The following is a 13,659-nucleotide window of genomic DNA, read 5'->3' on the forward strand; positions in this document are numbered from 1 at the left end:
TCTTTTTTTTTTTTTTTTGCTTGTTATCTAATTTAGGTTGGATTGACAGCAACACTACTCACAGGGAAAAATGCATATCTAAAATGTTTCTCTGTTTTGTTTTATTTTGTTTTTTGGCTGTGTGGGTCTTCATTGCTGCACTCAGGCTTTCTCTAGTTGCAGAGAGTGGGGGCTACACTTCATTGCAGTGTGCTGGATTCTCATTGCAGTAGCTTCTCTTGTTGTGGCACATGGGCTCTAGGCATGCAGGCTTAGTAGTTGTGGTTCGCAGGCTCAGTAGTTGTGGCATGCAGGCTTAGTTGCTTCGCGGCATGTGGGATCTTCCTGGACCAGGGCTTGAACCTGTGTCCCCTGCATTGGCAGGCGGATTCTTAACCACTGCACCACCAGGGAAGTCCCTGTTTCTTTGTTTTAATACTAGTCATCATAAAGAAACCCATCTCACAGAGTATGTTGAGTGGAATCAAAGAAGAAGTCTTAAAGTAATTCTTTAAAGTTTTGGCTATTATTTTTTTACCTTTCATTCAAAATGAAGTAAGTGATGCTGTATTTTAAAAATTCATCTTCAATCTTTCATTACTAGCCAACTTCTGCAATTATCTTTCTGTAAAACAGTGGATCCTGTACATTATACACTTTGGGTTATGGTAGATAAAGTAATCTTGAAATGTCACACATTATAACCTACTGCGCCCAACACCCAAGCTGGTCTCAACCCTGTTCAATAAGACAAGTCCACTGATCATGAACTCGTATAGCACAGCCTTGCCAAATGGTGACAAATGGTTTTAATGCTTACTCTCAATGTCTGAACTTATCTCAGTGAAGACTGGTAAGTTTGAGGACTGTCAACCCCTTAACCACACTTCGAGTAGCACTGCTCTTGAGTTCCTTCTTTCTAAACCAAACCATTAGTTCTTTCAATCATCCTTCATAGAAGGTTGTGGTGTCTAGATCATTGGCCATTCCGATTACTCTTCTCTAGGAGTAAATCCCTTTCCACGTGCCCCTGAAAATGTGGCTCATTGTTCCTGATGTATGTGACCAGGCAGAATACAGGGGGTCTGCAACCTTCCAAGTATTGAGATTCATGCTTCTGGTCAGGTATCCTAAGGTGGGTGATCATAGTTTGGTAGCCACATTACATGGTTAACTCATATTAAGCTTAAATCTACTACAACTCTCAAGGCTATTAATAGGAACCAAAGCCTTTCCATCTTGCGCATCCTATAATAGATTTGTGAAGTTAGGGTCTTTATATTTTACTTCGTGAAATTTCATCTTATTAACAGGCCATCCTTCAATTCTGTTAAGATCTTCATGCATCTCAATATCACTATGCTCTAACAACAATAGTTTTATCTTGCACTTTAACATTTATCGGACATTTTCATATATAATCTCATTTGATTCTGTTGACAAACCATGCTAAATGTGTATTGTTATCATTTCCATTTTACAGCTGAGAAAATTGAGTCTCAAAGTGGGTGCCTTGCTCAAGATCACTTGGTGAATAATCTGTGCCATCTTCACATCTAAAAAACATGAATTCTTCTGACTCATTCAAGTTATTCTTAAAATGGGCATACCCTGAAAGCAGCCCCCAGAGATCTCTCCTTCAGTTACTTTCAGTCGTTTGATCACACTCTTTGATGGAGTTACTCAACCAGCTACTAACAAAATGCTCCGTAGCCTCCAGCAGTTTGCCGTCTTGGCCACAACAATATCATGAGAGCCTTTTGTCAGTTCCTGGCTGAAATCCAGACACTCCATGTCTATGGTATTTCCATGGTTTACTAAATCATTAAGATAAGAGAATAAAGTTTTGGTGTGTTTTTCTCATAAACACATCTGACTCCGAGAGTTTCCATTTTGCATTTCTAAATAATCACAAACTATTTGTTTTTAGCCTTTAAAAAAAACAGATGAAATCTGATCATCTTAAACAATCAGTACACTTTCACAGTTATTGGGGAGTCTGCTATGTGCCGGACCATCTGCTACACCGTGAATGTATAAAAAAACTAAAACTCTAGTGTTTTTCATACTGTGAATCATGGCCTGTTGGTGGATTATCAAATGAATTTGGTTGGTTGCCAACATTTTTTTAAAAAAAATGAAATAGACTAAACTAGAATATAAAGTATCAGAGGACAAATATAATTATTATAGTACAAATTTCTTTCTTTCTTTCTTTCCCTTTCTTTCTTTCTTTTTTTCTTTCTTTCTTTTTCTTTTTCTTTCTTTCTTTCTTTCACTTTAGCATAATTTATATGTGGGCCTTGAGTAGCGATGGAAAATGTACTTTTTTAAATTAGCAGATAACATTTATTGAACACTTAGTATGTTCCATATACTGTTCTAGGTACTGTATACGGATTACTTCCTTTTATGCTTCTTCCATTTCTATTGAGATATCACTGATGTATAGCACTCTATACGTTTAACGTGTACAGCATGATTTGACTTACATGCATCATGATTCCCACAATAAGTTTAGTGAATATCCATCATTCCATAGAGATACAATGTGAAAGAAATAGAAAAAGAAAACTTTTTTCCTTGAGATGAGAACTGTTAGGATTTACTCTCTTAACAACTTTCACATGTAACGTACATCCGTGTTCATTATATTTATCACGTTGTACATTGCATCTCTAGTACCTATTTAGCTTATAACTGAAAAATGTATTTCTTACTGTATGTCACTATCAGTAGTTTCAAAGATCCTGCACTAGTGGGAAAAACAGACACAGAATCGTGTCAGTACCCTTTGGACGTACTATGATAATTGCATGCACAGGGTACTAAAGGAGATGGGTATTATTTTCTTTTTTCTCTGTTTTATTTTTGATTTTTATTGCTTTGGTTTTCGTTTGTTTGTTTTGGTTCAAACCATCTAAATACTGCAAAATTTCCCTGAACTGTTTGCCTTTTTTCCCAGGAGTTTACCACTTTCTCATATGCCTTGGTTGGGTTTTAAATATCCCTTTTTTGCCCACAGCTAGTATAATAAGCTCTTTAGAGCCTAGCAGACAGGGGCAGGCTTTCCATCCCCAGCCCACAGTGCCCGCTTGGCATCTTTTCTAAACCAACATAAAGAAGTCCTTATCCAACTAGTATGTGGTTTGCTAGCATCAGTAACCAAGTTTGGGCTCGCTTTAGAGAGCTCGTTGGAGCTAACACTAAATATTGTAGTTTCTATTTTTAAATATCTGTATTTTCTTTAAAAGCATATCCTTCTTTTGCCTTCTCAGAAACTATTTGCAAAAAGGCTTTTTCAGAATGCTTACTTAATATCAACTTCTCCTCACTAGCTTCCTGATATGTGACATGAAAATCCAATTAACTCAACCTTCAACCTATCACAGTACCTGGTATTTAAATGACTCTCAGAGTTCAGGGTTTATTGTATCCATTACAGGGAAAGAGGAAGTAGAAAAGGCTACAAAGAAAGTATATTTTTGACTCATCATCCTATAGTCTTGCCTTTTTTTTCCATCTGTACAATTTTTAAACTCTTTCGCCAAAGTTTTGTACAACGTTTTAAAAACTCAGAGCTAATTTCCTACTGTGTTCCCACAGCTATGGAATTCTTTGTGAGTACCATGCTTTTCTACCTTCTTTCACCTTATACGTGAAACTTCAAATGTGTCATTTAGTCCAACTCATGTAAGCCTAGATTTTCAGGAAATAAATAAGAATGGGAAGATCCCACATTTATTGACTAAGCATCTGTTTATTTTTCCTTGAAAACAATATATTGCAAAGTCCAGAGGAGATAAGGTGGATGCCAGATATGTAGAAAGATAGATAAGCCATCTGTCTTACACGGACAGGTAGCACAGAAGCCACTGAACAGACACTGAAAAATAACAAATGAACAAATACTCCTCAGTGAGGGACTACTAAATGCAGTACTTCATTTAATCCCCACAGCGAACCTATGAGGCAGGGCCTATTTTTACTCCCATTTTATAAATGATAAAAACTGACTTTGGAGAGAGTAAGCAACTTGTGTACAGTCACCTAAGTCTAACTGGTATTAACTACTAGCACTGGGAACCAGGTCTTAGAACCAGATGTCAAAGTAAAGTGAAATAAACTTAATCCAATTAACTATACACACACACACACATACACACACATATATAGATATATAGAGAGAGAGCAGTTACTGTATGCTTGATGAACTTACCTGTAACTGTTGAGAGTGGGTGCTTGTGACATGAGTTTAAGTTAGTATTATAATAAATGCTACAATAAAGATCTAAACCTAATGCTACAGGAGTACAGAGGGAGTGCAGTCACTGCCTTGGGGCTGTCAGGAAAGACTTCAAAGAGACACATGAGCTGAGTACCCAAGAATGGTCAGGGACCAGGGAAGGATGTGGGGACCATATGTACCCCTTAGGCTCTTAATCCTGTAACAGAGCTGGGTGTTGGGGCGTAGTTGCAGGTCAGAGAACAGAATGCAGGGAGATTGGGAGGAACAGCTGAAATAAGTAAAGCACACTGCAGTCAGGTCAAAAGAGCTTCGAATGCCATAATAACACTTAGGAGGGCTGAGGGAAACTGAAACCTTCTAAACTGGGAAATCCTGTGATCGTACTTGGATTACACTTGGAAAGCTGTTTAGATGGAGAAGATGCTGGCCTGGTTTTTACTGTGATAACCCAGCCAAGGACCTGAGCTAGGGAATGGGAGTGAAGATATGAGTGGGGGAGCAGATCTGAGAATCATTTCAGAGTTGGGTCTTGGTCATACGCATGGTGAGGAGAAGAAGGAGCAGATGATTCCGTTCATCTCAGAAGGAAATTATTTAGATGGCCTAAACAAAGCCACCTCTGGGAACCAGACTCTCCTCTCTCAGGGGCTACGAATTCAGGCAGAACCCAGACAAGTAAGAGAAATGTGTGAGGTGCAGCAGGTACGACAGGGCAGAGCAGTGGGGCCTCGGCACCCAGACAAGCGTGTCCTACGAAGGCACTCCAATTCAGGGTTAATTAAAACCAAGAAGGCCGGCCTGGCCGTGCAGGCTGGGTTGGACTCTCCTCCACCAGGGGTCTCTCGAATAGCTCCCAAGTTTCTACCTCCAGGAATTCGGAGATAATTTTGCCGTTAACTTACACAGGGAACATATGCTAAGAATCAAGTCTGGGAGACTAAGGAGTGTTGGCTCCGAGGTTCAGAAGAGGGAAGCTGGAAATATGGTCCTAGGGCTCCATGAAGAGGTTTCAGGGAAGAAGTAAATGCATTTTATGCCAGGATTAAGTTTCTATGTGAAAAGGGGAACTGCAGGTGTTTTATATTTAGGCTGTCTCGACGATGGTAATTACGTCCTCTTTGTAATCAGGCAAGGAAGCTTCTCAGAGAGGAAGAAAGGAAAACTGAAAGGAAGAGAGCTTTGCGGGTTGGGAAGGAATCTTCCAGCTACTGGGAAGGAAGAAGGTGTAGGGACCATAAAGACGGTGGAGGGACCCAGCAAAGGTGCCCAGGAAACCCAGAGAGCATGTGCGACAGGGAAGGAAGGAGAAAAAGGAGGTGGGGGTACCGTGCCTGTGCTCACCTAGATTCCCCTCTCCATCCCAGCCACCTGTAAATGCGCGTCATCCTTGATGTTTCCCAGGGTGACGACTCTGATGAGGAAGATCTCTGCATCAGCAACAAATGGACTTTCCAAAGGACCAGCCGCCGGTGGTCTCGCGTGGACGACCTCCACGCAGCGTTTCCCGGCGGAGACAGAAACGGGTCGTCAGGAGACATTACGATGAGAAACACGACCAGCAGTGAGAGCGTCCTCACCGACCTGAGCGAGCCCGAGGTCTGCTCCATTCACAGCGAAAGCAGCGGCGGGAGCGACGGCCGCAGCCAGCCGGGCAGCTACGGCGCCGGCCGGGAGGCCTTGGACGGCCCCGGGCAGTACTGCGCCCACGGCCCAGCCATGCTGGACGCCACGCTGGGCGGCAGCAGCCTCCCGCCGTCCCCCAGAGACGGTCTCCAGCACCCTTTGCACCCAAAGAATGAGAAGCCCTCCCGGGCCAGAGCCAAATCCTTTCTGAAACGCATGGAAACGCTGCGAGGGAAAGGAGCGCAGGGAAGGCAGAAGGGGTCGGGGCGGACCGGGGGCTTGGTGATCAGCGGCCCGGTGCTGCAGCAGGAGCCCGAGTCCTTCAAGGCCATGCAGTGCATCCAGATTCCAAATGGAGATCTCCAGAACTCACCCCCCGCTGCCTGCAAAACAGGGCTTCCGGGCCCCAGCAAATGGAGCGGTGAGAGCAGCCCGTCGGAAAACAGCAGCAGCGGGGTAAGCACGCCCGGCCTGAAGGAGCGAAGATGCCAGGAGGCCCACAAGCGCGGGGGCATGTACTTAGAAGACCTGGACGTGCTGGCGGGGACAGCACTGCGGGGTGCAGGGGACCAAAACTACGCACGCGAGTTTCATTCCCAAGAGAACTTGGTGGTGCACATTCCCAAGGACCACAAACCAGGCACGTTCCCCAAGGCGCTCTCTATCGAAAGCCTCTCACCAACAGACAATAGCAGCGGGGTTAACTGGAGGACTGGAAACGTCTCCCCGGGCAGACGGCCGGGCCCTGGGGCCGGGGAGCCCAGGCTCATGGCGTCCTGCCACAGAGCGAGTCGAGTTAGCATCTATGACAACGTCCCCGGCTCCCACCTGTATGCCAGCACCGGGGATCTTTTGGACTTGGAGAAGGACGATCTCTTCCCTCACTTGGACGACATTCTGCATCATGTCAACGGGCTCCAAGAGGTAGTGGATGACTGGTCCAAAAACCTGTTACCTGAACTGCAGACACATAATGCACTGTCCGGAGAAGCTGGCTTCTGCCCCTTCCCCCCTCCTAGTCAGATCACCTTAGATTTTGAAGGCAATTCTGTCTCCGAAGGTCGGACAACACCCAGTGATGTGGAAAGAGATGGAGCGTCTCTTAATGAATCAGAGGCCACTGGGGTCAGAGAAAGGAGGGACTCTGGAGTAGGGGCCTCTCTGACCAGGCCAAACAGGTTGGTGGCATGACTTTGTGAAATGATGTTTAATCCATTTCATAATAATTATGGTCTATGTATTTAACAAGCATTTATAGAGTACCTTCTAAATATTTAACACTGTCCTAAGTGATGTATGTGGTTGGGGATTATTTGAACAGTAGTGTCTTTCGTGCAGATACTGTGGTGATTGAATCCATGTTAACTCACGTTCATTTCTCCTAGTGTTTACCCTTTAATTCAATCTTGGTTTTATGCAAAAAAAATTTTTGAGCTTCTTATGTGCAAAGCACTGATGAGAAGGTCCATTGCCTGTGCACAGGCCCTTCCCATGACCTTGCAAAGCATCTCTACCCCAAATTTTAAACTTTTAAAAAAGTCCATGAGAAATTTCTGAGATCTAAGGTGTATACACACTTCATAAGTTTATTTTGGCTTGAAAATGCCGATTACTAAGTACATAAAAGCTGTTGTACAACGACCATTTCAGAAGCTCCTTAGACAATGGCCCTGGCAGGGCCTAAGCAGTAGGAACAGCCTACTGTATGTGCTGCTGGGTTTCTCACTGAGGCAGTGACAGCTCTCGAGGCTCATTGACTGACGTGTCATCACTTCAGGAGTGCTTCATCAGTGCTGCTCACCAGTCAGAGTGCGAACACAAGACAGCAGTGTGACAGTACTCTATAGCTCCCAGACGTTTGCAATCTCTGGCTCTCTGTCACTGTCTGTCTGTCTGAATGTCTCTCTCTCTCTCTTATGCACACACACAGTCTCAGCTGCTTTCAACACTTTGGGAATGAGTTTAGGAATAAACACATAAAATTTATTACATCACTTATTTAAGCCTCCTAATGAAACAGATAATGACTTTTTCCAGATTTATCAGACTTGGGAAAAATAGTTTCTTCTGTTTATTCTGTACATTTTGTGTCTTCTGTTCCACTTGCTTGGTGGTTTTCTTGGCTCGGAAACTATTTTGATTAGCTACTTAACAATTAATAACATCCTGTATTTTCCGATATCACGTGCCCTTTGTGACTGGCTTCTCTGACGGTCTTTCCGGTAAAGGCGACTCCGGTGGAACAGCTTCCAGCTCTCACACCAGCCGCAGCCGTCCACGGCGTCGCCCCACATCAGCGGTCAGACAGCCGGCCAGCTGAACCTGCTTCAGCGCTTCTCCCTGCTTCGCCTCACGGCCATCATGGAAAAGCACTCCATGTCCAACAAACACGGCTGGACGTGGTACGTAGCCCATTCACCTAGGAGGGGACTGTTTGTTCCAGGGCTCAGGGTGCGATCGCGAACACTTCAGTATTTACTTTCTGATTTCTGAAGAATCCGTTCATTGCCTTCACTGCCAGTCTCCTGAAAATAATGCCCAGAGTTCTGCCTAACTGCCCGCCTCTGGGCTGCCAAAGCTTCGATCCAAAGCTTCGATGTGATGTAGCCTGCAGGAAGCATTGCTTTATTTGTAGCTCTCTGTCAGTTTCCAGGGAAGGCAGTCAGGCTCCAAGAAGGAAAAAGGACAAGTAAAGAGTAATTAGTTGTGAACAGAGACATTAAAAATAAACTTGCCATCAAGTAATTTTGGCAGTTTGCAAAGAAACATCTGTTTCTTGCACCTTCTGGCCCAATGCAGAGCTCAACACTTACAGCACTGCTTCATTCAAAGAGCACTGAACTGTTCAAATGCAGTTCTGCTTTTATTTCACTGGCAAATGAAAACAAGAATATGCAGGAAACCTTTGGAATAAGGGGTTGACAAAAGCATATGTTGGAACTTGAATGTGGACCTATTTTAGATGATTTGGTGGATTTGGAAAAAAATAAAATGTGTTGTTAATTGTCATATAGAAGAATCGGCAATGCTTTTATAAAAATATTTTAGAAAGTTATAAATTGCGTGGTCAAATCAATATATGCTTGTGTGTTAAAATTTCCTTTAAAAGGTACAGCTGGTTTTAGAAAAGTAAGGATATAGTCTAGGAATATGATTTATCTTCTCTCCCCTTCTTTCTCCCCCAACCCCAACCAGATTCTTCTTCTTGATGTATTTTTTAATTTGTTTTGTTATGTCTTGTTGGGGACGTTTAAGTGTTTATCACTTGAGAAGTGTGTCTATCACAATTAAACTGGAAAGTCGAGCACTTGATTTGAAAGCAGGGCCATAAATCCATTCTGCTAACGTGAGTCATGCTGTTTAATAGTTAGAGGTCTAACAGAGGCACGGGGCACACACAGTCCTTCCATGTAATGTGAGTAATTAAGAGAGAAACGTTGAATCCCCCCGTGCTTGTCCAATATTCCAACAAAAGCTTGGCTTCCCTCTTGCTCTCACAGCCTGTCCCCACAGTGTGCTCCACGAGGCGTGCATGACCTGCTTTCTGTGAATTCTAGGGCAGTTCCAAAGTTCATGAAGAGGATGAAAGTTCCTGATTACAGAGACAAGACAGTCTTTGGCATTCCTCTCATTGTTCACGTCCAGAGAACGGGACAGCCCCTGCCACAGAGTATCCAGCAAGCCCTGAGGTATCTACGCAGCAACTGCCTCGATCAGGTAGGGTCGTAAATCCTAAGCACAGCCTGGGATGTATGGAGTGCCAGGCAGAGCCAGATCTGTCCAGGATCAGACAAGACATGCCTCTCCAAAATAAAAGGCATTGTGATCTTTATAGATCAGTATTTAATCTGACCAGGTGACATCCTTGTCAAGCTGTGTGAGGATGTTTCCTCACTGGCAACTTGAAGGACACCCTGGAGTGACTGCAGAAAGCTAATGTGAATCATTTGTACCCGTGATGGCTAATTTGTGTTCCCCCGAAACTGAGAGTAAAGCTGTCTACTGCATTTCCTTTTAATTATGGTCTCAGTGCCACCATTAATTTCATAGCATTCTGTTATCCCTCTTTGTCTTTTTTTTTTAAACCAGAATTAGGTCTTTATATCTCCCTTTATAAATTTTTTTTGAAGCAGCACCATGACAAATTTATTTATATCTTTCAAAAAATTTATTTATATCTTTTTAAAATGTGCAAGTAAAATATGAAAATAGGGACTTCCCTGGTGGTACAGTGGTTAAGACTTCGCCTTCCAATGCAGGGAGTGTGGGTTCAATCCCTGGTCGGGAAGCTAAGATCCCACATGCCTCAGGGCCAAAAGACCGAAACATAAAACAGAAGCAGTATTGTAACAAATTCAATAAAGACTTTAAACAGGGTCCACATCAAAAAATCTTTTAAAAATATGAAAATAATATCAGCTAAATTAAATATTCCCTCATCTTGTGGAGTTGATTAAAAAGCTCAAGCTAAACAAAAGTCTTGGAGATCATTTTTGTCTCCAGGACTGTGGGGGGGGAGGGCATCACAATGGTGGACTCTGATTGGCCCAGAATGCAACCCATCCTATAATTAACCAGGCCAAGCCTTTGCTCCTCGGAATTAACACTCATTAGTTTCTCTGTTAGGCATTCGGTCCAAAATGAAATTCTGCTTGATAAATTACAGCCTTGAGTACTGGGGGTATTTTCAGGCAACTATTCTATAATGGCTTTTGTTCATCATACTCTGTAATGCCCTGTGAATAATCTGTGCCAACCTAAGATTATTTGCACTTCTCATTGATTTTCCCTTGGCCTTGGGCTCAGTGGACAGGAATGAGCTGAGCTACACGAATTCATGAACTGATGCTTGTCTCTACCCCAGTGCTGAGATCACGCTAAGAATCATGATGAATCCGATACCAGTTTTCAGTAAGAATGAGGGTAACGTCTTCATTCGATGCCGTTGCTGATTGAACTAAATGCATTATTCCATTCTCCCTTCCCACTCCTAATCTAGATAATACACATACCTACATTTTTTCATATTTAGATGTTATAGTGAGGGTAACAGTGGTTGCTGTTACTGTTGTGGTGGTGATGGCTGCTTTGTTCGAGAAATGGCCTGGATGGCTTGCCTGTTGTTTCCCAGAAAGAAGGGCGATGGGACCACTTGTCTAAAGCTAATGGTGCTCATCTTTGGCAGATGCCCCAATATTAAGTGACTTGTGAATAACATCCCAATAGAGCAATCCATTGAATCTGGTTTGTTAAGTGTTAGATTTGGTTTTTTTTTTTTTTTCATTTTAGAGTTTTTATCAAAAGCACACCTTAATCAAAGGTAGAGGGTCTGTGGGTATCTTACTGAGGAAACTTTTTGGGGAGGTGGGCTCAAGTGAACACTTGGAAATGCCCACTCTGATCACTGTCTTTTGCAGCCCTGAGAGTACTGCAGCTACGCCCTTTGGCACAGGACTTCGTGGCTTCAGTTGTACTTTTACTGGTTGATTAGTGCAGACCCAAGATTGTATTTTGTGGAGGGTAGCCGGTTATTCGGACACATGTTTTTCCAAGCTTCTCAGTTTTCCTAAGGGTGTGTAAGACTCATCTCCCCTCTTGGCCGGTTCCCTTAGAGTGTTCGGCTCTGCCTTTTACCAAGCATAGAAAATATTCTGTTCCAAACATTCTAATGGATAGCCAGCTAGCTGATGCTCATCAGCAAAAGCTCTATTCAGAGAAAACAGTGTTTGTTCAGGAATGCTTCAAGTAAATGCAGGCCATCTGTGCCATTCATTCAATAATAGTAACCTTTCTTGCGTGCCCAGCATGTTTCAGGGATCATATTAAGTATCCTGCAAGCATTGCCTCATTTAATCCCATATCCACCCTGGGCAGGGTTAGCCCCTAGGAGGCAATGGTGGAGCCAACACTTGCTTGAAGATCTATCTGCAGAGTCCAAGTTTTTAACAAGTGCACTTTGCTACCACCTGTTAGAATTGCTTGTCCCAGTGGACTTTGGGGTGATGCCATCTCTAGCATTGAGGGACACTCTGAGAAGTGGCCCGAAACAACTCATTGATGCATTCACTCTCAGGTTTGTGTTGATGATGTTGATCATTATATCATGTGGTGTCTTTTCTGTAAGAATGAAAGAATTTTTTTCTCTGGGCCCAGCACCTGAAAAGATTGTTGTTTTTAGATAACTGGTCTGTATTTATATTAGGTACACCAGACTCATTCAGCTGGATATGTTTTCCTCTCTACACTGGCTGCTAGAATTATTGAAGCCAAATGCATGTTCTGCCTGTAGTAAATATATATAATTTGGGGGCATGAATTTGGTGTGTGAACCTCATTCCTACTTCCTGCTAACCTTTTCTATCTTTATTTTCCTTTTGCTCTAGTCCTCTCATCTATTATCTTTAATTGCATCTTACTGTACTTTATAGATCACTATAAGTCACCTTGAATTCTTTCTCGAACAAGATTGGGTATAAATGCATTGTAATACCACCACTCTACTCACCGCATAGTCTTTATGTAGAATGGAAACCAATCCCGCCCCCTGCAGATTCTGAATAATGAGTATCACCGGCATCACTACTGTTACTGGGCCCAGTGTCCTGTTTGAAGCAAAGTCATATGAACAGAGGGAAGGACAGTGGCACCAAAACCCCCTCAATCTCTACTCACTGGCTTATTCCCAGCCTCCATTTCAGGCCTATAACTATTTTTTTTTTTTAATCTGGAAGAACGCCACACTGAAAAACAGTATGCTGGCAAAGCTTTATAAGAAAAAAGACTCATTTCATAGGCATAAATACTGATTCTAAATGTAACCGCAGTGAACAAGGCAACCCTTCTCTTGTATCCGTCAAAAGAAAAAATCCTCAAGATGTCAAAGGGACTTTCGTGGAATCCAGTTCCTCCCCTTATGGGGTACACAATGCCAGCAGGGCCCCCACCTTGTATGTCCCTCCCCTTCATCAGCACACAGTGTGGGCAGCACACAGAGCCCCCCTCTGGTCCCTGTGAAGAAGGAAGGTGGTCATAGGAAGGGACAAGGGGAAACTAGAGAAATATAATAAGAATCGAAGAAAACCAGGCTCAGGAGGAAGACTGTTCTAGAGATTTAAGAGCAAACTCGAGCAAATAAAAGCCAATGAATCAGAAAAGAAAGAGGGACAAGGGTCACAAGGAAGGAGCGGACACACACGAGATGAGGGTCCTTCCTTCGCCAACGGCACCTCCTCTGAAGGGAAGACTCAGGTCTACACAGGCTCTTGAGATCTCAGCCCCCCGGCCGTGCAAGACCAGAGGGTCTCAGAATACTCTTCCTCTAAACCCCCCTTAACTGGCTTCTCTGCTGCCTGCCTGCCTCTACATGGTCCCCTCGAACTACCATGCAAGACTGTCCCAAGGCTCAGCCCCTCATCCAGGGGAGGGAGGCTTCCTGCAGTAAGCTCAGCTTCTCTCCCTCATGCTACACATTTTTCTCAAACATTCATCGCAAACAGCTGAAGACAGCCCTACAGGGTCCTGAAACAAGACCACCGTTCCAGCTCCTGCACCCCCAAGTGCAGAACAGCTTCCACATGAGGAAACACAGTGTATCCATTTTTGCCCTGGCAGCTGGCTGGAGATGAAATAGGGAGTTTAGCCTTCGGTTCTGAACCATTTGTATTCAGACACAGCAGTTTGTGAGACGAGCGGGCTTTGTTGGCTGAGCTTTATTGCTGCCCTCCATCAACTGCACAGAAGGATAGGTTATACACAGCCCCTGATGAATATGAAGTCACAGCAGAGAGTGGCTAAACCCGCAGTGCTCC

General features: G+C 43.5%; 1 protein-coding gene across 5 annotated transcripts in view; it reads left to right on the forward strand.

Annotated features, from left to right (window-relative positions):
- STARD13 (StAR related lipid transfer domain containing 13) overlaps positions 1-13,659 on the forward strand; it is a 222,246-nt gene that overhangs the window by 191,434 nt on the left and 17,153 nt on the right. For 4 of the 5 annotated variants that reach the window (XM_024755330.1, XM_024755329.1, XM_024755331.1 and 1 more), the window contains 3 exons: positions 5,630-7,029; positions 8,080-8,253; positions 9,409-9,568. In XM_024755330.1, the coding sequence (XP_024611098.1) occupies positions 5,630-7,029; positions 8,080-8,253; positions 9,409-9,568 (1,734 nt within the window). Of the gene's footprint in view, positions 1-5,592; positions 7,030-8,079; positions 8,254-9,408; positions 9,569-13,659 lie in introns of all 5 variants that reach the window. The other variant, XM_024755332.1, reaches the window with a different exon arrangement.

Source organism: Neophocaena asiaeorientalis, unplaced genomic scaffold (assembly GCF_003031525.2).
Source record: "Neophocaena asiaeorientalis asiaeorientalis breed wild unplaced genomic scaffold, Neophocaena_asiaeorientalis_V1.1 scaffold59, whole genome shotgun sequence".
Taxonomy (NCBI): Eukaryota; Metazoa; Chordata; class Mammalia; order Artiodactyla; family Phocoenidae; genus Neophocaena; species Neophocaena asiaeorientalis.